Source organism: Hemicordylus capensis, chromosome 1 (genome assembly GCF_027244095.1).
Source record: "Hemicordylus capensis ecotype Gifberg chromosome 1, rHemCap1.1.pri, whole genome shotgun sequence".
Taxonomy (NCBI): Eukaryota; Metazoa; Chordata; class Lepidosauria; order Squamata; family Cordylidae; genus Hemicordylus; species Hemicordylus capensis.
Window position 1 is genome coordinate 80,917,949 of NC_069657.1, and position 25,411 is coordinate 80,943,359.

The 25,411-nt window shown below is 43.6% G+C and overlaps 1 protein-coding gene across 3 annotated transcripts in view; it reads right to left on the minus strand.

The window, feature by feature from the left end:
* The window catches only part of PALS1 (protein associated with LIN7 1, MAGUK p55 family member), a 112,718-nt gene that overhangs the window by 13,807 nt on the left and 73,500 nt on the right, over positions 1–25,411 (minus strand). For 2 of the 3 annotated variants that reach the window (XM_053291700.1, XM_053291703.1), the window contains 6 exons: positions 25,059–25,267; positions 21,585–21,662; positions 17,328–17,474; positions 14,805–14,966; positions 11,356–11,433; positions 7,039–7,222 (listed from right to left, as the gene is read on the minus strand). In XM_053291700.1, coding sequence (XP_053147675.1) covers positions 7,039–7,222; positions 11,356–11,433; positions 14,805–14,966; positions 17,328–17,474; positions 21,585–21,662; positions 25,059–25,267 — 858 coding nt within the window. The remainder of the gene's footprint in view (positions 1–7,038; positions 7,223–11,355; positions 11,434–14,804; positions 14,967–17,327; positions 17,475–21,584; positions 21,663–25,058; positions 25,268–25,411) is intronic. The other variant, XM_053291704.1, reaches the window with a different exon arrangement.

The following is a 25,411-nucleotide window of genomic DNA, read 5'->3' on the forward strand; positions in this document are numbered from 1 at the left end:
TCAAAAAGAAAAAAAGGAAAAAAAAGTACACGATGCTCTGCATCAACACTCTTAAATTTTATTTTTTAAATATATGCAACCTTCCCCAAGGCACCTACTATCCCTTGGGGAATTATGGTCACCAATTATTTCAACTCTCATCTTGTCAAAGGAGAACATCTTGGCCTAGTTAGAAGCAATGTGGAACCAGAATTAAACCATAGTTTCATGCAACATCTCTAAGCCTTAGGCTTGTGCACTGCTCTCTCTATGCATGTGAGAGCAGGTCAAATTATATTTCCAATCCTGGTTTAAATACAAGTCAGGATTTGCTATGATGTCTGAACCCAGCATATCCTGACTGGTCCTGATCAGAATTTGAAGACAAACCAGGATATGAAAGTGGGATCCAGTCTACTTGATTCTAGAAAGTTATTTATTCTTAAACATTTATAGAGTAAGTGCAGTACCCAAAAGATATTCTGCTACACTTATTTGCCTTGGTGTGTATTAGAGATGCAGGATTCCCACCTTCTAAAGGCCAGGTATCAAAATAGGATGCTGTTTTTTAAAAAAAATTATTAAAACAACTCATGTGTAGACATTAGAACTCCATGACAAGAAACAGTAACTACACAATAAATTCAGTTTAGTATATTGGAACCACAGGAGCTTAGATGCACAAACCAATCAGGGTAAGTACACAGTTAAATACATATCACAAAGAGATCCCATACATATTACCACTGACCGACAGAACCTTTTCAACATAAAAGGGAGCACTCGTCACTCACCGTGAAGGCTTATTGCTGCTGGTCCCATGGGTTAACCTCCCTACATGCTCCAGAGGGCAGGACTTGAGTTAATTAGCTTAAGAGGATTTATAAGCTCGGGGAAGGGAAACCCCTCCCAATTCTTAACATGTCTTCCAATCCAGCAGCAAGAAGAAGCCTTTACAGTGAGTGACCAGTGCTCCATTCTCTGTTGCTGCAGGAGGACATTCTCATGGGACATGCTACAGCTAAGAACCCTAGGTGGGAGCATCAGTATCTACTGGGGTGGAAGGACATGCTGTAGGACTCGTCTGCCAAAGGTTGCTTGTGTGGAGCGATGCAGATCAAGCTTATAGTGCCTGGTGAATGTAGATGGTGAAGTCCATGTGGCTGCCTTGCAGATTTCTGCCAGTGGTGCATTTGTTAAAAAAAAGGCAGAGTAGGTGAACGTTGACCTTGTAGAGTGTGAGAAGATCTTAAGCGGAGGCTGAAGATGCTATACTTCATATGCCAATGCTATGCAAGCCTTTATCCACCTGGTGATGGTAAGCGCCAATGCGCTCTGACCCATAGAGGCCGTGAGGAAGGAGATGAAAAGGGCATCCGTGGAGTGGACTAATTCTGTACATTCGAGGTAGACTTTCAGGCAATGCTGCATGTCTATGCCACTGTCTTTCCAATACATGGACTGGTTTTGGGCAAAAGGATGATAGGACCACATGGGTCTGGTATCAACCTGACCGAGTCTGGAGAAAAAATGCAGAAATTTGGGTTAGCTGGAAGTGCTCTTAGTTCTGAAACCCTCCTGGCCAATGTGATGGCAATACTTTCCTTCTCTTTTGAAGGAGTAGCTGGAGAATATGGAAAGTATTGGTTCAAAGGGGGCAGCATGTAGTACCCGTAAGACCTTATAGAGGTCTCACAAAGGGAATCTATGTACAATGGGTGGCAACTTGAGAGAAGCCCTCTCAGGAAGAGTTTGAGGTATAGATGTGAGGAGAGGCTTTTCTTTGACGTAGATAGCATTTGTGCCAATTCTTCTCCCTGTCGTTTTAGGGTGTCAGCGCCAAGTTCCTTGTCAAGACCCTCTTGTAGGAAAAGGAGTTCTGGTAGAGCGCAGTGATCTGCTGTCAGTTTAGCTTTCCAACACCAGTGCAAGAAGGCCAGGTTGATTGATAGATCCTGTTTGTGAAGTCTTTTCTAGAGTTGAGGAGTGTGTCAAGGACCTTTTGAATGTATCCACATTATGTTAAGACACTCTGTTCAGTTGCCATGTGACAAATCTGAACCATGCTGGATTGTGGTGAAGAACTGGTCCTTGTTGAAGGTGATCTGATGTCACTGGGATGAAGCAGGGACCTGCTACTGCAAGGTGTAGTGTGTCTGCAAGCCATGGTTGGCATGGCCAGTGTGGTGCCACCAGGATTACTTGGGCCTTGAGTAGCCAAACCCTGAGTAGGAGGCGACTGATGTCCAAGACCAGTGAAAAAGGGTAGAGGAGCTCCTCTGGCCATGGAGCGGAAAGGGCATCCACTGCCTCTGTGCCCCTGCATGAAAACCGAGAGAAGAACCTTGCAAACTTTGTGTTGATTGGTGAGATGAGGTGGTCCACCTGAGGATGGCCCAGGGTCTGTCAGGTGATGGAATGGGTCCAGATATAGGTTCCACTCTGCCAGGAGTATTTCTTTTCAGCTGAGCCAATTGGTCTGTGTGTTCAAGGACCCCCTGAGATGCTGTGCCATCAGAGATATCAGGTTGTGCTCTGACTGTAGAAGTAGATCCGCCTTGAGGTACAGTGATTGAGATAGTGCTCTCCTGGCAGTTGACATAAGCTTTGGCTGTGACATTGTCTGTGTGGACTGGCATGTGGGGGTTCTTTATTAGGTGTTTGAATGCCACTAGGGCCAGCTGGATGGCTCTGAGTTCCAGCCAGTTTATGCTGTGGCTCTTCTCCTGGATGGAGTCTCTGTGCTGAGTGCTGCATGCAGTGCCCTCCCCATCCAGACAGACTCGTGTCTGTAGTTACTATTATTTTTGGTGGGTCCAGAAAAGTCTTTCCCTGAGATAGGTGGTAGAGTTGAGTCTACCACTTGAAGGACCTTAGGACTTGTACTGTTAGATTTGTACTGTTACATTCTTCTTCTATGCTATGTGATGTTGGTAAGGCAGGAGAAACCATTGAAGTGGGTGGAGATGGAAGTGCCACCAGGGTACTGCTTCCATGGATGCCACTATCAGGCCCAGGAACTTTGCCAACATCAGAATGGGAGCCTTCCCAGTGACCAGGATTTGATGTATGATAGTAGTGAGAGTCTTGAAGCATTCTGGTGGTAGGATGAGGCATCCTAGTTAGGTATCTATTATTATCTCCAGATGCAGAAGGAATCAGATGATTCCGCTCTGTTGACGAGGAAGCCAGGTTCCCGTAGTGCCTGTATGGTGTGCTGTATGTCTGACAGAGTGACCACTGCTGAGTGATCAAGACTGTATTAGGAGCTTGTCTAGTTATGCAAAGACATGTATCCTCTGGAGGCATTGGTGTGCCAGAAGTGGTGCCAGTAAACACCCAAGGGGCTGAGTCCTAACGGGAGCACTCAGATTGGAAATTATGATCTTCATACCTGAAGTGCAGAAGATATCGACTGCCCGGTTGTACGGGTATATGCAGGTAGGCCTCCTGTAAATCCACTGATGCCATGAAGTCTCATTGTTGGAGTGCCTCTACTACTGAGCAGAGAGTTTCCATCTGGAACTTTTGGCATCTGACTAACTCGTTTAGAAACTTTAGATCTAGGACAGCCTGGAGAGAGCCGTCCGCTTTGGGCATGGTAAACAAGATAGAATAGATGCCCCGTCCCCTCTGACGGTACTGGTTCTATTGCAACAATTGCTAGAGGGTGCTGTATTGTGGAGAAGGCCTTGGTGTTGGGAGAAAGTGGTCCTTTGAAGTGGCAGTCAATTCTATCTTGTATCCATGCAGCATTGTGTCTAGTAGCCACTTTCTGTCATGCTGGCCTCCCAGGCATTGAAGAAGTGGACAGTCTGCCTCCCATGCCCCAAATTAAGAGAGTCAGAAGGATGTTGTGGCTTTGGGTTGAGCCCCAGAGGCCTGTCTGGGTGGGTTGGTCATCTTTTTGGTATTTTTAGCCTTGTGTAAGGACACTGCATGTTCCAAAAGGAACATAGGGCCTATTGTCTCTGTCCGGTGGTCTGAATCTGGAACAAAATGGCTGAAAAGACTGGAAAGATTTGCATGATGGCCTCCTCTCATCCCAGTGGGGAGCAGAGGGTAGTGCCTTTTTTTTTGTCCTTAGTTTGAGGACTTCCTGAAGTGCCTTGTCAAACAATTTTGTGGCTGTGTAAGGAACTGAAGTCAGGTTATTATGTGATGTGGTATCTGTCAGTGCTTGAGCCATAGGGAGCACCTGGTTACCACCATAGAAGTGGGAGATCTGGATAAGAAATGAATGGCATCTTGTGTATCATCAGTAATAAAAGCCTGAGCTTTTTTGAATTTTTAATAATATTTGCCTTTGCCGTGTGGAGTCTGAAGGTGGAGACTGGAGTAACTCGTCCAACCATAACAGCGATGCCCTGGCCATGATGGATGCAGCCAAGGATGCATTCTCTTGACCCTTCTTTAAGTTAGCCTCAATTTTCTTTTCATTAGGGTCCTTAAGAGCACTATCTCCGTCCCTTGGAAGAATTACTCCCGAGAGCAGGACAGCCACTGGGGTATCAGTGGGGTGTACTTGGAGCAATTCTGATGCGTCCTTGGTAAATCCATACAATTTGTTAACCAACTGCATGGCTGTCTTCTTTAAGGCAGGTGCTTGCCATTCCTGCTTCACAGTCTCTGTGAAGCAGTTTGGAAAAGGGAAAAGCAATTCCTGTGACTTTGGAGAGAGGAATACCAACGTTTTCCTGGAGGGAGGCGGTTGGTCCACCTGTAAGGGTTGTTGTAGGCCTAGAGTATTTACTGCTTTGTGGAACAGGTGAGAATCTTCTGGAACAAATAACCTTTCGTTATTAGTAAATGGTGCTGAATTTTGGTCATCAAACCATTCCCCCTATTCTTTGGAGTCAGGGTCAAATTCTGGATTATCTGGTACTTCTATGGGACTCTTAGCATTGTCATCAGGTCTGGAAGGGTTACCAATTGAGCCCCTGAGGTGGGGGTTGGAAGAGCCATGGCCTGTTAACTCAGAAGATTGAGCAGGAAAGGCCTAACTGCCCAGTCCTGCTCCCCCACATTTTATCTGGTCTAGTACTCTTTTTAGTCTTTTTGTCCCTTTTAGACTTTTTTTGCCTGTGCTGCTTTTGATATTTCTTAGACCTTCTAGAAGTCTCCTCAGAGAAGGAAGAAGAGAAGGAAGATGAGAAAATGTCATCTACCCTTCTTTTTGGTATTTTTAGCCTTGTGGTGCATGTGAACAGATTTTTCAATGGCACCCTCAAACTAAGTCTGACAACTAGCAGGCACTTTTGAAGGAAATACAGGGGCTGGAGCAGAAGGAGCGAGGAGGTTTGGTGCTACAGGAGAGCCCAATGGTCCTGCTCTCACTGGTTCTGCTGGGATCTCTGGTGTGTTGTGTGGTGAGGCTGGCCTGGGAGGGGCACGATGCCATGGTTGTGATGGCCTGCTTCCATCCCCAATGTTTGCTGGGCAGGCAGGCCCAGCTGGGACCTCGGGATGGCTCAGCAGAGGGAGGTTTCCAGCTGGGTTTCTGTCCCTCCAGAGTTTTGCAGCTGCAGGGGTTGGGCGGGGGGAGGGGTTTCCACTGGGGGATGCATTTTGCACAGGCCTGGCTGGTCTGGGCATCAGATTGTGGCGCAGCCACCTGGGAGGCTGCACTGGAGGTAGCATCACATCCGCTGGGCCTTCAGCATCTGTTTGCCCCTGTGGCGGAGGAGGGGGATCAACTGGCGTATCAGGGTTCGCATGCCCAGCGCACTGGCTGCGCTTGCTTTTCCCGGGGCTTTACAGCTCTTCCATGGGATCGGGGTCTCTACTCCATAATGGTGCCAGTGGGGACTCGAAGGTCTTTGGTGGGCATACTGTGTTTGAGAGGGAATGTGCTTGTTTTCCCGAGGAGGAATGGCAAGATGTTCTTCTTGCCTTTTGGCACCAGGACATGGCACAGTCTTCCTTCACACTCCATCCAGTCCACAGGGAGGAAGGGGGAGAAGAGAGGCAAGAAAGCTTATAAATAAATAAATAGGCAAAGAGAAGCTTAGGGAAAACGCAGAGAAGGATACTCTGGGAAACAAGATGAATTTTTCTTTCTTTTTTCTTTTTAAAAGAAAAGATAAATGCAGAAGAGATAGGCTTGGATGGAGCTGGTCTGTCTCTGAAGCGAGAACAGGACTGGAAGACCTGGGAGGGGTTTCCCTTCCTCTGGCTTATAAAGCCTCTTAAGCGAATTAACTCAAGTTCTGCCCCCTGGAGCATGTGGGAAGTTTAATCCACGATGTCCTTCTCCAGCAGCAGAGCTGGTCCCCTAAACCTATCCCCATCAACTCAAGCATTGTGTGGAAGAAGTTCTGTAATCCACTTCCACCTTCTCAACTTATTATGAAATGGCTTATGCTCTCTCATACCATGAAAGTTCCTTCAATTTATTGTGCACGTATGATCTGGCCCACCTAGTGTCCACAAATCTGGAAGCTCTTCCTTATTCTAACTTTTTGGGACCCATCCTTCCCTTGCCACTACGCATCATGAATATTACCCTCACAATGAACAGATTTATGATATGTGTAGCAGACTGGGGACTCCCCCAGAGAAACCCTTTCCTTTTTTTGTTTGGGACCCTTTCCTGTGATATGTCAGTCCTCTCCAGAGCAGAGGTCATTGCTAGTTTGATGTGCTAGTTTGGGGAAGTCCAGATACTTCACTAGCATTTGAGACATAGGACATTTCGACTTCTGATCTATGGTAGATTTGGGTGGATCCAGATTGGGATTAAAACTCATCAGCAGCTACTACTGTGGCATGTAATAGTGGCTATTAGTGTGTCAGGTATTTTACCCCAACACAAGGCACCTAACACACATCAGCTCTTGAGATATACTGGAAGGAAGAGTTAAAATTCTCATGCGGAAGAGAACAAGATAAAAACCAGTGTCCTAATAAGATTTAAGATCAAGTTGTCCAAGTAGGTCAATAGTGTCTTCAAGGCTAGTATGGAGCAGATGAGGCACAAGGCAAAATTCCAGTGGTTTAGAAAGAAGTGTTAACAGTGTTACCTCAACTTTATTTTAAACATGTTCCATGATGAAATACCTGGAATAAGGCCTGCCAAAGGCTGATTTTCTTCATCCCCATCTCGGTAGGCCTGCCACCAATTTGGATCTTCTTGGCTGATCACATGTAGTATATCTCCCTTTTGAAACGATAGGCCTAACTCTCTGCAAGGGACATAGGGGTCATCAGATGGATCATAGTCAAAGTGAGCTTTCACGTGGATCTAGGAAACAAAGAGGTATAAACATAAAAATGGACTGGTAATTCAAGCATTAATCTCTGGGAAATGTTCCCCTTGGTATATAAGAGCTCACTCTGGACTTGAAAGAAAGTCTGAAGAGTCAACAAATCATCACAGGTACAAGTTACCAGTATGGAAGGTGATTAGAAACATGCAAAACTAGGGATGTACAAAATGTTTCGATGTCAAAAGCATCTGTCTCAAAACAGGCTGTTTTAAGTGTCTTGAGCTTGAAATAAAAGAGCCTGTTTGAAGCTCAGAACAAAGACAATCCCGTTACTATTTGAAATGTTTCAAGCACCATTTTGGAGGCCTGTTTTTCCCTTGCTGATTGGTTTTCTAGTACTGGCTTCCAATTGGTTTGTAATTCTATGGGGGTTTGGGGGAAAGGTTACAAATTTGTTTAAAATCACCTGCTTGCCCATTTATTTTGTGCGTTGGGAGGTAGGTAGCACCCATCATGCCCTACCATCCATCCCACTCTGGTGTTCCTAGGAGCTACCCATGAAGAACAATAGGGTGTCTTGAATTTTCCCATTGTTCCCTATGGCCAAAACACTCAAAACATTTTGAGGTTTGTTCCATTGAAACAACTGTGTCAACTGCTGTTTTGATGAAGCATTTCATTTTGTTTCAAGCTTGAAACAAAAACACAAAATTTGTTTCATAAATCCTTATGCGAAACCTTTTATATATAGTTAACACTACATATATTTGCATATATCTAAAAATATATCTGCAAACACAAGGCAAGAGGAATACTACCCCTGCTTCTTGCTGAAGCCTCCTGCGCCACATGCCATCATGTTCTGCAGAGCTCCCCCAACACTCAGGAATAGATTTATTTATCTATCATATTTATATACTGTCTGATATATGTATTTCTAGGTGGTGTGCACAATATATAACAGAGTAAAAACTATTAATACAATTTCACAGAATAAAAGTGTTAAAACTATTTCATAGCATAAAAACTATTAAACAGTTTACAATTAATTCCAGTTAAAAGCCTGAGAAAATAGGTGTGTCTTGAGGATCTTCCTAAAAGCAATGGAGGTGCTTTTATTTTGACAGGGAGCATATACCAAAGCCACAGAGAAAGGAACACTGGTACTCATTGTGAAGGTTTCTTCTTGCTGCTGAAGAAGAGGTCGCCTAACGTGGATTATGTCCCACCTGCCACATACTCCAGGAGGCAGGAAATAGAATTAATTGAAGATCCTTTAACTCAACCCTTGTGGGCGGATCCTCTTAGTTATTTGAACTGCTCTAACTCTGAGTGTTTAAAAATGAACAGAATCTTGCCCTTGAAAAATATGCAAAGAACAAAATCAGAATCAAGCAGGCCACCCCGGCCCATGACAGAACATGCCAAGATACATGCAGAAAGAACAGAACAGCAGAGTAAAAAAGAACCCTGGGCCCCCTTCCCCGACAATTCCTGCAGCAATTTAATCCTGGGCAGGCTTGGGTGACCTCTTCTACACCAGCAAGAAGAAACCTTCATGGTGAATACCAATGTTCCTTTCTCAGCTGGTGTAGGAGGTCACCCAATGTGGGTCATACCACAGCACACAACCGTGGGTGGGAACAAAGCCAAGGCTGAATCTACTGACCGGGAAGGACTGGTTTCAAGACCCTCTGGGCCAAATGCCACTCTAGATGAAGCATGCTCATCCAGTTTGTAGTGGATTGTAGTACATCCTCCAGTGTAGTTGGAGTCATCAGTGCAGCTGAAGTGGCTGCTGATCTCATGGAGTGGGCAGTAACACATCCTGGAATCGAAAGATTCTGGGATTCATATGCCAACAAGATACAGGCTCAAACCCAACCAGCTATTATGGCCGTCAGTGCCTTCATCCCCATCCTGCATGACTGAAAGGAAATGAACACCACTTCAGATTTACGAAAAGACTCTGTCCTGTCCAACTAAATTCTAAGCACCCTCCGCACATCCAACCTGTGCTATTCTTTCTCAGCAGGCATGCGCAGCTCAGGAAAAAAAGTTAAGTAAATATCTGCCGAACAATGAAACATCAAATTGACTTTGGGTATGAAGGAAGGATCTGGGATGAGCTGAACCGAATCTCTGGAAAATATACACAAATTGTTCTTCATGGATAGAGCCTGACAAGAGCACCATTTTTTAAAAATCTTATCATCACCTCTACTGGAAGTGACCCCAAAACACAGGGCATAAAAAGCACTACCTTTTTATGTAGGAGCCAGCGTAGTGTAGTGGTTAGAGTGCTGGACTAGGACCGGGGAGACCCGAGTTCAAATCCCCATTCAGCCATGAAACTAGCTGGGTGACTCTGGGCCAGTCACTTCTCTCTCAGCCTAACCTACTTCACAGAGTTGTTGTGAAAGAGAAACTTAAGTATGTAGTACACTGCTCTGGGGTCTTTGGAGGAAGAGCGGGATATAAATGTAATAATAATAATACCTCAATTCAGATGAGGCACATGGAAACACTTAAAAGGAATTTCTGCTTGTGCAAGATGCCTCCCCAATTTATTGATTTCCCCTTACTGAAACCCCCTTGCATCATATCCCATCCTGGAGGATTTCGTGTTCTCAGGAGTGGCTTTTCAGGGGCCCATGGAGCTGCAGTGGGAAGGATGGAACAGAAAAGCCTCAAGGCATGAGCAAAATTCTGCTCATGATTCTTTGGATCTAAATCTGTGTCTAAATTGAGAACCATAAGAGTACTAGAAGAAAGCTCCTATATGATCTGGCTGCTAAAAAGCCATCAGTGGAGGAGTGCATGTGAATTTGGAGTTCCTTGCCATTTTCTCATGGCAGAGTCAAATATTTGTAAGGGAGTCATTTGGCAAATACCAAACTAAGGTGTACTGTGATTGTATTTTGACTGCAAAGTGGGGTGGGTGAGATTGCTAGAAAGCAAATGGTACATCAGCAGTACATGCATTTTCCCGCCTATACTGTCTGCCTTACCATAGTTCAACACAGGGAAGCGTTATGCGGAAGTTACTACTGTTAAGACCAAAATGCCTCTCACTGCATTTTTTAATAACCTTACCAACTGAAAAGCTTGGCCTTTCCCTCTTCAAAGCAGCACTAGCCATTATAGAATGTGTGGGGCTCAGGGCATGAGTGTCTGCTCCCCTGCTTAATGATCTGGGTGACTTGTCCTTGCTCTTTAAAGGCCACAGAGGAAAGTTCCAATTTTTCTATCCAAGCTGTTTTGTCAAGAAAAGTGCAGTACTCTCCTTCTAGGGTTAAGAGGAAGAAGGTAGGGGAAAGGGCTCTCTGCACTCTTCCCCAAAATTCTCACTGCCAATTTGAAGGGGTTCAAATATTTATCTGTATTCCTTATTAGTAAAGTGCTTTTTTTAATGCAAACAAGCCAATGGCAGAGAGCTAGAAAGTTTTCTGTCTTATAGACTTTTTTTGTAGCACATAATGCCAAAACTGCTTCTTTCCTCATGAAACACAACAGATACACGTCCCTCCTTTTTCGACACATACATTTCTTAAGGAGAAGTCATTCTATTTAGATAGGGGTGGGGCAACACATACTGCTCTAAGCTCAACTGAAGGGCACATGCACTTGCTATAAGCGCACAGAAAAAGTGGGGCAGGAAGGAAAATATCTAAACTGACAGCATGTTCCAGTTTCAAAGCAATGCTTGTTTGTTAGCACATATATCTGACACTACAGAAATAGAACAATTCTGAAGAGCTTAAGGTATAAGGTTAGTAAAATACATGCAGAAGAGAGCAATCCTTGCTCTCAGTATTGAGTATGGTAGCCTTACTTCTGCGCTGTCACACAAGAGCACAAAAACAGATGTTCTAAATGGAGACAACGCTACCTAAAATCGATGTAGCTAATGTTTTGTGGGGGAAATGAAGGGGTTTTGTATTCTTAAACCATAATGTACAAGTTAGGTAACCTGAAATGAGTTGTGCAATTAATACATTTATGTGGTTAATGAGAAACAGCTGTTATTTTTGCTCAACCCTTCCATCCTACTTGCCTTTTCTCCTACCTTTTAACAAGGGAGCTTCACTCTTCCCTGACACCGATAGGGCTGTAACTCCCTTCTAAATCAATAAAACAAATAGTGTAAATGTGATACGCAACATACCACTGTCTCCTTAGCAGGTGGTGGTTTACTTTGCTGACTGGGAATCAGCACAAACGTCAGAGTGCCATGCATGTCCGCCTGTGATGAAAAGCAGATTCGTCAGTTAGTGATAACTTATTGATTGATTGATTGATTGATTGATTGCATTTTTATACCACCCTTCCTAATTTGGCTCAGGGCGGATTACAAGCAAAACAAAAACAGTTAAAATCAGTCAACAATAAAAACAAAAATTTTAAAAGACCATAAAACAATCAGTTAAAAACAATTTAAAAACCCTAAAAAAACCCAGTGCATTACAAACTCCTTACAACAGTTTAAAAACGATGGAAGGCCAGGAGACTCGAGTTCAAATCCCCATTCATCCATGATACTAGCTGGATGACTCTGGGCCAGTCACTTCTCTCTCAGCCCAACCTACTTCACAGGGTTGTTGTGAGGAGAAACCTAAGTATGTAGTACACTGCTCTGGGCTCCTTGGAGGAAGAGCGGGATATAAAATGTAAATAAAAATAAATAAGTCTTAAGGGGTCTCCTGAAGGTCAAAAAAGAGTTCAAATTACGGATTTCCGCAGGGAGCGCATTCCACAGCCCAGGAACGGCTACAGAGAAGGCCAGCCTCTGAGTCACCACCGGACGTACTGGTGGTAACTGGAGACAAACCCCCACAGATGACCTTAATGTGTGGTGGGGATCATACAGAAGAAGGCGCTCTCTGAGGTAACCTGGACCTAAGCTGTTTAGGGCTTTAAAGGTAATAACCAGCACTTTGTATTTTGTCCGGAAAAATATTGGCAGCCAGTGCAACTGTTTCAAAACAGGAATAATATGGTCTCTCCGAGTTGCCCCAGAGACCAATCTGGCTGCCGCATTTTGAACTAACTGAAATTTCCGAACTATGTACAAAGGCAGCCCCATGTAGAGCTCATTGCAGTAGTCAAGCCTGGAGGTTACCAGCTGGTGCACCACTGATTTGAGGTCATCCTCCTGACACTTGATCATAGAGAGCAACAACTATTTTAAAGCTGGTAGTGGGGGAAGTAGTTTCAAGTTTCTGCTCTTGAACATCTTTCTCCCTCCAAAACTCTAACCCTAGTTTCGCTGATTCTCATTTGGATGTGCTGTAGCAAAATGGCAGATGACACTCCCATGGAAATCTGTCATATTTGTAGGTTACCCTCTTTTCCTGATCCACCAAGTGGTGAGCAGTAAGAAGTAACGCATGCTTTCGGTCACTGTTGGGAGACAAAATGCTTGACTAGATGGATCTATGACCTGATTCAACTAAGCAATTCTTGTTGGAAAGTCTCTATTCCAGCTTGCAGGCAGGGCTGACCCAGACACCACATCCAAAAGGAACATGTCAAGTTGGATGAGAGCAAGGCAGATGGAGCTTCTAGAACTGCATAACTGGAATGTGCTAGGTAAATGGCAATGACTTTTAGAGTCAGGGTGATGAAGCGGAAGAGTGCCATTATCTTATAACTAGAGCAGTCCAAAGAAATGGTATATCAGGAATCTTAATGGCACAAGTGGTGCACCTAACATTATGTTTACAAAGAAGAGGGCAGAACAGGAGGACAGACCTATGTTATATTAAACCTAGTGGTGCAGCTTCCTTCTTTAAGCTGTAGACCAACGCATCGTTAAGCTATCTATACTTACTGGTTGGCACTCCAAGTGACAAGCTTGAAAGGTACAGTGATCTTTGTAATGGCTGTCCAGACATTGAGAAGGACAACCCTAATCTCAGCAGAAAGTGCATTCCACAGCCCTGGAGGAACTACAGAGAAGTCTCGCCTTTGAGTCATCGCCAAACAAGCTGGCGGAACCCTTAGACGAACCTCCCCTGAAGATCTTAATAGATGATGGGGTTTTAATAAAGAAGGTATTCTCTTAAATAACCTGGATTCAAGCTGCCAAGGGCTTTACAGGTAATAACCAGCACTTTGTGTTTTGCCCAGAAACCTATTGGTAGCCAGTGTAGTTCTTTTAGAACCAGAGTAATATGGTTTCTATGGGATGTCCTGGAGACCAATTTGGCAGCAGTATTTTGCACCAATTGCACCAGCCTATGTACAAAGGCAGCACTACAGAATGCACTGCAGTAGTCAAGCCTGGAAATTACCACCATGTGCACCACTGCCTTAAGGTCACTCACTTCCAGGAAAGCATGCAGTTGGCGAACCAGTTGAAGCTGACAGAAAGCACTCCTGACTGCCTCCACCTGAGGTATCAGAGAGCGCTGGATATACAAGTACTCCCAAACTGCAAACTTCTTACACTCCCCCAGAAGGAACTCTAACCAGAACACGCAGATCTATCCCATTTCCCGAACTGTGGCTTCCTACAGTGAGTACCAGTTTGTTATCCCTCATCCAGCCCATTACTACTTCTAGGGAAGCATTTAGTTATGTCATCACCCGATGAAGCTGATATGGAGTAGTAGTAGTAGTAATAATAGTAGTAGTAGTAATAAGATAAATAATAATAATAATAATAATAATTCGATTTCTATACCGCCCTTCCAAAAATGGCTCAGGGCGGTTTACAAGAGAAACAACAAACAAATAAGATGGAACCCTGTCTCCAAAGGGCTCACATTCTAAAAAGAAACATAAGATAGACACCAGCAACAGTCACTAGAAGTACTGTGCTGGGGGTGGATAGGGCCAGTTACTCTCCCCCTGCTAAATAAAGAGAATCATCATGGTAAAAGGTGCCTCTTTGCCCAGTTAGCAGGGGGTAAATAGATTTGGGCATCATCAACATACTGATTACACCCTGCACCAGATACCCTGATCTCTCCCAGCAGTTTCATGTAGATGTTAAAAAACACAGGACACAGTATGGATACTTGTAGAACTCCATACATTAACTCCTGCTTTGCAGATCAACAGTCTCCAAGAGACACCATCTGGAATCTGCTAGAGAGGTAGGAACAGAACCACTGTAAAACAGTGTCATCCAATCCCAACTCCTTCAGGCAACCCAGAAGGATACCATGGTCGATGATATTGAAAACCATCAAGAGACCCGAAAGGATCAGCAGTCGCTATCAATACCCAATTGCAGATCATCCATCAGACCAACCAAGGCAGTCTCAACCCCATAACCGGCCCCAAAGCCAGTTTGAAATGGGTCTAGATAATCTGTTTCCTCCAAGACTGTCAGGAGCTGAGAGGCCACCACCCTCTCAGTCATTTGTGCTTGACATGCTGAGGGCACCATGCAGAAGCTGCTCTCCTTGGACTATAGACAAAACAGAACGTGAGAAGGTGGGCTCCTTGGTAGGTATGCAAGAGTGAAACCTTTTAAGCATACAGCAAAACAAATTGCAGTACAGGCACCGATATACAACAGATATAAATGTACAACCGGGAGAGTTATAAGCAAGCAGTAGTGTAGAATATCATGACAGCAAGTATTCTCTGTTAGTACTCACATACCAGTAAGTCAAAAACTTCATTAACATCTTTCCCACGAATTTCAATTCCATTAATCTCTAGAACTTCATCGCCTTCATGCAATAGCCCACTCTTCTCTGCAGCACCTCCCTTTACTATCCGACTAATGATGACTGAATCCATTTCATTACGTACTGTAGCGCCCTGCATAAGTAAAAAGGTGGGAATATAAGAGTCAGAAATATCTTATAGCCTATGCTATTAATACACAATTCTCAGTGTGAGCCATAATCATACAGCTAGATAAGGAACACCAACTGTAAAAGTTAAGAGAAAATGCCTCCTAGTAATTAACACTGATAATATATAGTCTACCAGTGCATAAACGGTTTCAAATAAAGTACATACTTCAATCCATCTCCTGCAATAGGAAGTGAAAATGCATACGGACGGTTTACATTAATTGTAAACCTCCCTGAGCCAGTTCGGAAGGGCAGTAAAAAAAATTGAATAAATAAATAAATAAATAAATAAATAAATAAATAAATAAATAAATAAAATACAACATGATTAGTTATACAGACATAATATTAAAAGCCCTCAATATTAGCAGCTTGGAATAGAGGAATGAGCAGAGTGGCACTGGTGAGAACTGGGCTGCAATCAGGTTCTTATAGTAGCATGAGAGCATATCTTGAGCAACAAGGAAAGAACTGGATTCTGTTACAAGATATTAGGAAGTTAGCCTGCTTGGGGGCTCCCGGTAGCATCCCTGCACATGATTTGGAACTACAGGCTTGTAGTTTCCATTTTGGACTCTCTGAACTCATGAGATCGTGGACTCACCATTTGCTTACAAGAGCTAACTAATGAGGGTATGTCGCTTAGCAGGCAGAACGGGGAAGGTAACTCCAGGTCAAGCCTAACTCGTGACTGAGAGAGGACTATTTCTCGTGCTCTCCTCTCTGGTCCCAGCACAGAAGTGGATGTTGAAGTAGACATGAGTTAATTAAGAGCTATCCTTCTAACAAGGAATAGTCAAAGAACTCCCCTCTGTGTTGGCACATCAGATTAGCCTTTGAGCTTATCATCTGCAAAGGAAGGAGTGGATAAGGTATAACAGGCTCATTTCTTGAACAGAAGTATAAATAGTTGGCTTGAGGCTCAGGAAGAGTGCTCCTTAAGTCAGAAAAATTCCAATCACACCCAGGTCTTCCTGACCCATGAAGACAAACTTTAATGCGCCCATTCACTCCGTCCCATACAGGTTTCTCAAGCCTCTTTACTCCATTATGCTTTAGAGCATACCCACCAAGGACTGAACAAGGCAAAATGTATTCTGCCAGCTATACCATCCTGCTGTGCCTTGGCTCTTGTGCTCGTCCAGCTTTTTGCCCCCAGGATGGCCCTGTCTCCAGGCCCAATCTGTGCAGCACACTTGGGTCCAGCCAGGAACTGGTCTCTTGGGATCAGACCATCTTTGGACTTTTACTTGCTTCCTAACTAGCGAGTGGCACACAGGTCCCCACTCTTGAATCCTGTTTTCCTGCTTGTCCCTGGGGACAGAGGTCCCTCAGCATCGGCTGAGCAACAAGTGTCCAGACATACCATCAGAAGCAACTAAGTATACTAATCTCTGCTCTGAAATATCTTGCTCCCCTCTCTTCCTGCTCTCTTTAAAGTCTAAAGCTGTTTTCCAAGTCAGTTTCTCTGCGCAGCATTGAGTGGATTTAATTCGGATCTCAAGCTAAAGTGCCTCTTCGTGAGCTTCAGTCTAGTATTGTTGATATTATTAGTCTGGTTAGTTTTATTAGTTAATGTTGTGCTGCTTGCTAATCAAGATTTCCTTTCTGTACCCCCAAACCCCAAATAAACCTGACTGTATTTGACTTCAACTCTCTGTCAGTAATTTCCAAGACCAAAGCTTTGCACAAATTTAAGCTATAGTGAATTGCTCACTCTAGATTTGCTGATTCCCCACATAAGCCCAAAGGATCGTCAGGCGTGCTTAGCTAACACTCCAGAGCAGTTTCATTAACAGAGCACATTCCTACATGATATAGCCTCAAGCATAGTTAACTTACTGAACTATACATCTTCACTGGGGACATAATGAAACTACGGAACAGTAGGGAAACACATCAGCATTATTTATATATGAAGAGGTACAGCAGTACAGCCAAGGCTATATCTTAAATTTATTTTAGTAAAGAATCTATTGAGTCAATCAGTTTTCAACTCTGCATTATGGAATATATTAATATGCCATTTAAGGGTCTGGGTTTTTTTAATTAAATAAATGCTTCATTTTACACACAAATGCAGAACAAGAAAGTAACAATTACAACTAAATTTTCAGGACAGCTAGAGAATATGAGCCAAAATGAACCATTTCTCAGTATTCTATCCCATTCCGTTGAACCAGTGGTACAATAAGAAAAGGTACTTGCCTGTCCCATTCCTTAAATCACATGCATGTTTTCTCTCTCTCTTTTTTAAAGAGAAGGATGTCCCACAATCATTAGACAAGGCACTCGGAAAGATCTCTTGTCTCCGTATACTCACCAATGGAATATCCCTAGCCTTCTCAATGCGAACTATTTTAACTGTCTCTCCTCCATATAGACCAACATTCTCATAAATCTTTTCATCCGTCACTGGCTCGGGTTGCATTTCCTGCTCAGCAACTTTATCATGAGCCAAAAGTAGTGCCTGATGTAAAACAATGTCATTTATAGAAATAGTTATATTCATACATTGGAGATAATTTGTACTAGGTAAAAACAGATACACACTTGAATTCACAAATTTGTAGTCCATAATTCAGGAGGCACATCTTGCTTATTTCTTCAGAGTTGGAAAACTACTCTGTGAAGAGCAGACACATCTTGGGGAGGTGAGCAAGCTTTTCTAAGCATCTAGCCCTTCCTCCCTTCAAACCAACTAACAGAAGGAGGGAAGATTTTCATGGGCTGGTTTCTCTTTAAGGGATAAGTCCTAGTCTCTGTGTGTGTGTTTGTAATTGCAAGGGTTAGAATTTGAAAGGGTTAGCTAACTCCAGTGTTTGTTGTTTGTCCCTGCAAGGGTTAGAATTTGCAAGGGTTAGCTAATTCCAGTGTTTGTTGATTGTCCCTGCCTGGAGGGGGTGGAGTCAGCTAGGGCTGGGGGAGGCCCCACATTCCTTTGACTCACATCCTGTGTTAATTGAAAGACTATTCGCTACATAAGAGGTTTAGGGCCGAGAACATAGTGAACAGGGATAGCAAACAGGACAGAGGAGTTTTGCAGGAGTTTAGTGGGAAGTGTGCGGGGGATCCTGGAACAAGCCCCAGTGATCACACGGAGACTGATGGAGAAGAGAACATAAGTACAAATCCCTTCCTCATATTCTTGGGAAAGGCTGCTTGGACAGTAAATACCTGACCATTACAGCATAGACTTATCCTTCTAATAAGCTATCTCTAAATACTGTAAATAGCCAACAAAACCAGTATGAAGATAGAAGGCCAGCAGGGGAGGGGGCACTTCCCAGTGTATTGCACAGAGTGCGACATGTATGACTATTTGCCCCATGGGCAGAAGTTATGGGTGTGTGCTTGGTGCAAGGAGCTCCTGGCTCTCAGGGAGCAAGTTCGTTCCCTTGAGTCCAAGGTGGCAGATCTGGAGAAGCTCAGAGAGACAGAGAGGCATGTGGATGAGACCTTCAGGGACATGATAGAGATATCCCACTCCAGGGCTGATAGCTCCTCTGCTGTCAGGGAGAATGAGGGTCTCGGGCAAGGAGGACATCGGTCTGAGGAAGAGGGAAATGCTCCTTTAGAAGGGACCCCTTCCATGGATGATGAGCCCATATCCTCTCACACAGGGGATACTCCTCTGGGGTGTGTGAGCCTCATTGTAGTGGGTGATTAGATCATTAGAGGTATAGAGAGATGGATTTGTGACCTGCGTGTTGACCGCATGGTGACTTGCCTGCCTGTTGTGAAGGTTGCAGACATCATGCAGCATCGAGATAGGCTCTTAGGCAGTGCTGGGGAGGAGACAGCTGTCGTGGTGCATGTCGGCACCAACGATGCGGGGAAATGTAGTCGGGAGGTCCTGGAAGCCAAATTTAGGCTGATAGGTAGCATATTGAAGTCCAGGACCCCCAAGGTAGCATTCTCAGAAATGCTACCTGTTCCACGTGCAGGTACAGTGAGACAGGCAGAGCTGAGGGGTTTCAATGTGTGGATGAGACGTTGGTGCCGGGAGGAGGGGTTTAGATTTGTTAGGCACTGGGATACATTTTGTGGTAAGTAAGGCCTGTACAAAAGGGACGGGCTGCACTTGAACCAAGATGGAATCAGACTGATGGCGTTTAAAATCAAAAAGGTTGCAGAGCAGCTTTTAAAATGACGCCTGAGGAACTGCCGATGGGAGCTGGGCAGTATCCCATTCGGCAAAAGCCATCCTTTAAAGTGAGAGGGTGCAAAGAATTCAAATAAAACAGAAGGGGACAGAGCAGAACCACATAAAGAGCAGATGGGAGACTGTGCCAGCTGGTCAAAGAGTCAAAAGAAAGATAGCATACATCAGGTGAGAGATTCAGCATATGGGTGCTTATATGCCAATGCCAGAAGCCTCCGAGCCAAAATGGGTGGGCTGGAGTGCTTGGTGGCTAACGCAGAAATAGATATAGTGGGCATAACAGAAGCATGGTGGAACAATGAGAACCAGTGGGACACTGTTATCCCTGGATATAAACTCTATAGAAAGGACAGGGAGGAGCACCTTGGAGACGGAGTAGCACTGTATGTTAAAGAAGGCATAGAATCTAACAAGGTAGAAAACATAGGTGGACTGGAGTCCTCCACAGAAACCCTGTGGGTGACAATACAAGGCCTAAAAGGGAATGTGCTACTGGGGACGTGCTATCGCCCTCCGATCAAAGCGCTGACAGTGACTGGGAGTTGCAGGAGGAAATCAGGGAGGCGACAAGGAGAGGCAGGGCTGCTAATATTCTAATGCCCTTATACAAAACTACGGTGCGACCACACCTGGAGTGCTGCGTACAATTCTGGTCACCACATCTAAAAAAGGACATTGTAGAACTGGAAAAGGTGCAGAAGAGGGCAACCAAGATGATCAAGGGCCTAGAGCACCTTTCTTATGAGGCTAGGCTACAACACCTGGGGCTATTTAGTTTAGCAAAAAGACTGCGGGGAGACATGATAGGTCTATAAAATCATGCATGGAGTGGAGAAAGTGGATAGAGAGAAATTCTTCTCCCTCTCCCATAACACTAGAACCAGGGGGTCATCCCATGAAACTGGTTGCCAGGAAATCTAGGACCATCAAACGGAAGTACTTTTTCACACAACGCATAATCAACTTGTGGAATTCTCTGTCATGAGAAGTGGTGACAGCCAGCAACCTGGATGGCTTTAAGAGGGGTTTGGATAACTTCATGGAGGAGAGGTCTATCAATGGCTACTAGTTGGAGGGCTGTAGGCCACCTCCAGCCTCGGGGGGCGTGGTGCCTCTGGGTACCAGTTGCAGGGGAGTAACAGCAGGAGAGAGGGCATGCCCTCAACTCCTGCCTGTGGCTTCCAGCAGCATCTGGTGGGCCAATGTGCAAAACAGGATGCTGGACTAGATGGGCCTTGGGCCTGATCCAGCAGGGCTGTTCTTATGTTCTGCTGCAGTGTGGATAGGTTGCCTCATGCAAGCAGGGACATAATCAAGTATCATGTTCAAACAAAGGACAGTGCTCTTATGAAAGTTAATGCAACAAAAAGCAACCTCGCCCAATTGTTGTCACTTTAATTTTAAATTGCAGCTGTCCTGTGAAAGAGCAGCACATGAAGCCTGCTGCATATTATTGAGCCTCCAAAACAGGGTTTGAATGATTTGTTTATTTAAAATATTTGTACCCCACCACTGCAGTGCAATACTGTTCGGGGTGGCTCACAAAAAAAGGATCAGAAAGAGATGTCTGAGCCAGACCTGTATCATATGCTTTAGTCATATGGGCGGGGGTGTGCATGTGTGTCACATGCTTCCAGGAGCTATGTATCTCCCCACCCTCAGAGCCTTGGGAATTATCAGCAGGAATAGTGGATTGTGGAGGCTGAGCCAGTCACAAAATGGTAGCTTGTACAAAAATTTACGTTAACAAAAATAAGGAATTTTACAGAACCCCCTAAACTATTTGTTTGTTTGTTTGTTTTGTATACCGCCCTTCCACAATGGCTCAGGGCAGTTTACAATTAAAATTCTAGGAGAATTCTGCTGAAATATATGAGAGAAATGATAGGCTACTTTGCAAGGGAAGAAACTGGAGAAATTAGTGGGAGAGAAAGTAAAGTCAACCCTGAGCACCCGAAGAAAGAAAAAGAATGCCATGGCCATGCCTACCCCACACAGATCTGCAGTGTTGGCTGGAAGGAGGGGAGGCAGAAACAATACCAGACGCCTAGGGAGCTACTTCAAATAAGGCTAGGAGCTACTAAGCTACCTAATGCTCACCCCAATTATAGGCTATGATGCACACAGAATTCCATATATTGCTGGAGTGTTGATACTTCTACTGCAGTAGTTTTTACTGCTTGAGAAACAAGCTGCTGTTTAGTTTAAGTTGCAGTTTGTTCCTCTGGCAGAGGGAACTGTACTAACACAAACATCAACCAAAACTCCAGCAACACAAAGTTCTGCCAAAAATTCGCCTATTATTTCTCTGAATTGCAACTATGGTGATTTATCATATCGACCAGGGAAAAAAATCTGAATGTTGTTTACAATAAATGCATCAAGAAAGCAATGGGAATGTTTTACAGTTCCTACCTGGATATGAGGAGCATTCAATAAAGAATTAAGTTCTAACCCATCTTTCTGATGACTTGGTTTCAAAATATTCTGTACCTGAAAGACAGAACACCAAAAGTGTGCTTATGCCAAGTACTTTCCCTTCTCTTCCACTATTCGGTGTCTTACAAGGGTGCCTTTTTACAACTATAGAAGACAAAATGATGTTTGACAATAGTAGATGCAGGAGACGGAAAAGTTACTTGCTCTCTGTGAGGAAGCTCATAAGAGTTGTATACACATCCTCTGCAGTAAGTTTTTTTTTTAAATTTCTATTATGTATTGTTATAGATAACACATCTTAATACATCATTAATGTATTAAAAGCATATGCAACTGTATTGGTGCGAACTAGTTTCAGCTCCCCGCAACCCCTCAGTACCTCTTGGAGATGCTTTTATCGCTCAACAATTTTGATTCCTGATTCCTGAAAAGTTATTCTGTAACACTTAACAGATTCTAAAGTAGTCTTGCCTAAAATGACAGAGTTAATATGACACTTTGGAGGTCTAATCCTGTTCTAGGTGACTAGAATTGAAATTTATATACTATAGCCTATGTTTTTGCTCCATTCACAGAGCTAAACAACTTAGAATAGAAGCCAGCAGGATTTAACTTGTGAGCAAAGTGTGTTTAGGATTAGAGAACAAGAAGCACTGATTTAAATAACTGTAATCATTAGTTTAAGTGTTAGTAAGGGAAATACATACACATTTTAAAAAGTTTAGTTATTCTAATTAATTTTGGAAGAAGAGAATTCTAACAAGACTGGTATATTGGCTTTGTTTTAACCTCTTGGTAGTAGGAATATTTAAGTGTGTGTACCTTTTGGTTTTAATTCGGTTTAAATAGTATTATACCTTGAGAAAGGCTAAGCCTATTGTCACCTACGTAACACAATGTAAGAGGTCTATTATATGCAATGGGATCTAGAATTTTAAAATCTTGTTAACACTGCAGGAGTTTCCATGCCAGAAACTGCAGTCTTGTATGTTGCATCAAATGATCTTTGATATTCAACAATCAGTGTTTCCCTAATCCTGGCCACCATTTTTGACAAGTTTAACTGGCTTTAAAATCAATTTAATTAAATTTGATGTTCAACAGCTATTTTTGTAACAGAGACAGAGTGCACCACATTATTTTAGGGAGTTAATCTCCACATAAATTCCTTAAGCCTGCATGCTTTACGCAGCCTTCTAATTAAATTAAAGTTTCAGAAAAATAGATAAATCATTTTTCCTTTGTCATTTTAAAATTACTTACTTGTTCCTGACAGTCAAGGAATGCTTATCCTGGTAACTACCCAAACCATTATACAGACTAACTATAAAGATAACAAGCTTTGTTTTGAATTCATAGTCCCTGATTAGTCAGGAAGAACTAAAACTGCATTCTGGTAGGGTGTGCGAACATCCACACACTTACCTAAGCTATTTTAAAATATACTTCTATTATTATTTTCTCTCTTTTCAACAAAAAGTGCTTTGAGAAAAAAGAAGCACTTTTTTTTGCTGAAAAGCAATTAATCATCATCATCATGATGTAAACATGAACTGGGTTAGGACTGAATGAGAACTGTTCCCTTCTCTGAAGTGCTAGGCTGACAGCAGCAGACCCTGAAAGTCTCATTTGTATAGATGCCAAGTAATCAAAGACACACAGATGTCAGAGCTTTTTGGGTAACTCCATAAAGCAATTTACACAGATAAAGAATAATCAGAAGATCATTTCATGTTCCCAAATAGTTCAAACTTTAAAAAGCTCAAGTAAACATCAGCAACCACCACGGGAGGGATGCTATGCCAGCGTTCTTTCTTTACATGAGAATCACTACTTTGAAAGATGCCCCTCTGCCCAGTTAGGTTTGTCTAACTAAATGGCTAGGACAGCACAAATGAATCACACAGATGTTTCAAAAAATGGAATGGTAAAAATGTTCATGTCTGTCAACTCAGCCACCTATCTGTATGGCAACCAAAAGTTAAAGCCAAGTGTGTTATACTTGAGCTGTTTAATAACCAATATTCTTCCCATTCCAAAGGCCATTATTTAGAAAAACCAATCCAACTAATTAGAATACCATATAGATTGAACTTTGGTATTAGCCAAGATTCTCAAGCGCTACAAAGGCTTGGGACTATTTAGTGGGATTTATTACTGTTCCTATGAGCAACAGGTTCCAAAGCCATATCACAACCTACTTTTGGAAGCCCCCTTAGGTTCAAAGTTTTGACACATCATGGGCAGCTAATTAAGAAACCCAAGCCCAAAGTTCTCTTGGACAGACAGAACAAGTCACACAGTAGGGGTGTGCATGGAACCGTCTGGTCTGGTTCGGTTCGGCCCCCAATCGAACCCGCCCCCCCCGCCCCCCAGTCTGTGAATTTTTGGTTTTCTGTTTTTAAAAATAAAGTTGATTATAAGTACCTTTAGCCCCTTCGGGGGACTTGCGGAGGCTGCGGGGGTGTGTGTGTGTGTCTGCAGGGTGTGTGTGTGTCTGCGTGGGTTCCCTCTCCCCCCACCAGCCTTCCTCATCACCGCCGCGGCTGGGTAACTGATCATTTTCGGCCCTTTCGGGCCTCCTTATGAGTGCGCGGCCTCGCGCTCAAATCAAATCATCAACATACGCCAAAATGTAAGTCCATTTGCCATCTCTGCATTTCGTGTACAGGCAGGGATCAGCTTCACTTCTTTTGAAGTTTGCTTGAAGCAGCATATCATTCAGTTTTGTGTTCCAAAATGGCGGTCGCAAGCTTGCAAGGAGGCCCGAAAGGGCCAAAAATGATCAGTTACCCGGCCGTGGCTGTAGTGAGGAAGGCCGGTGGGGGGAGAGGGAACCCCTGCGGACCCCCCCCCCGCAGCCTCAGCAAGCCCCCCAAAGGGGCTAAAGGTAATTATAATCAACTTAAATTTTTTAAAAAAATTCGCGGACCAACCGGACCAGACCTGGTGGTCTGGTTCCGGTCCGATGGAACCAGGGTGGTGGTGGTTCGGTTCGACCCCGAACCCCTGGACCGGTCCACCAGACCGGTCTGCACATCCCTATCACACAGTCGTTTGACCCTGTTTTTTTAAAAATTACATGTAAAGAAATAAGCCTGAAGGAAAGTTGGGAAAGATCACATTTTCCACCCACCCTCACTACTGTTAGATATGAACACTAATGCTATCTGCCATTTTAAAAATTCTACAAATACAGAAGCTACCTTTCACAAAGTATAGTTATTTTCTTCTGGGAGTGTCACATGGGACTATAGAAGTTTCTAATTGGTCGACTGTGCAGGTGCACTTTCATCGGTATGAATGTTCAGAGGATCCTGACAAGGATCAGTAATTTAAGTTTGTGTGTATGTCTTGTTTTTCCACTATCATTGTTATTTTAGAGTCATACCCAGGACTGGAGATTTGGATAAGTTAACTAGTAATAAACGGAATGTACACAGTACATACCTCTTGTGAGAGCTCTTGTGCATTGGAGATAAGAGGATATGGAGGGCTGGCTTTGCTCATATGCATTGTAACAGCATTGTGTATCTTAAATGCATTTTGGAATTCAGTGTTTTGGACAAGCTGTAATATTAGAGCAATTTCCTCTTGACTTTGGGGATCTACCAAAGTGTGCTGGACATGCTTAAGAGAAGATAGCAGCTCATCAACCTCTGAAAATGAAAGACACACAGTTTAGTTAGCATGCATGTACTAGGGTAGGCAAGACAAACAACAGCAATCAGTATCAGCATCAGTTAATGGAGATTTATTATTTCCTGCACTATTAGAAGTCTCACTTTGTCACAATCATGACA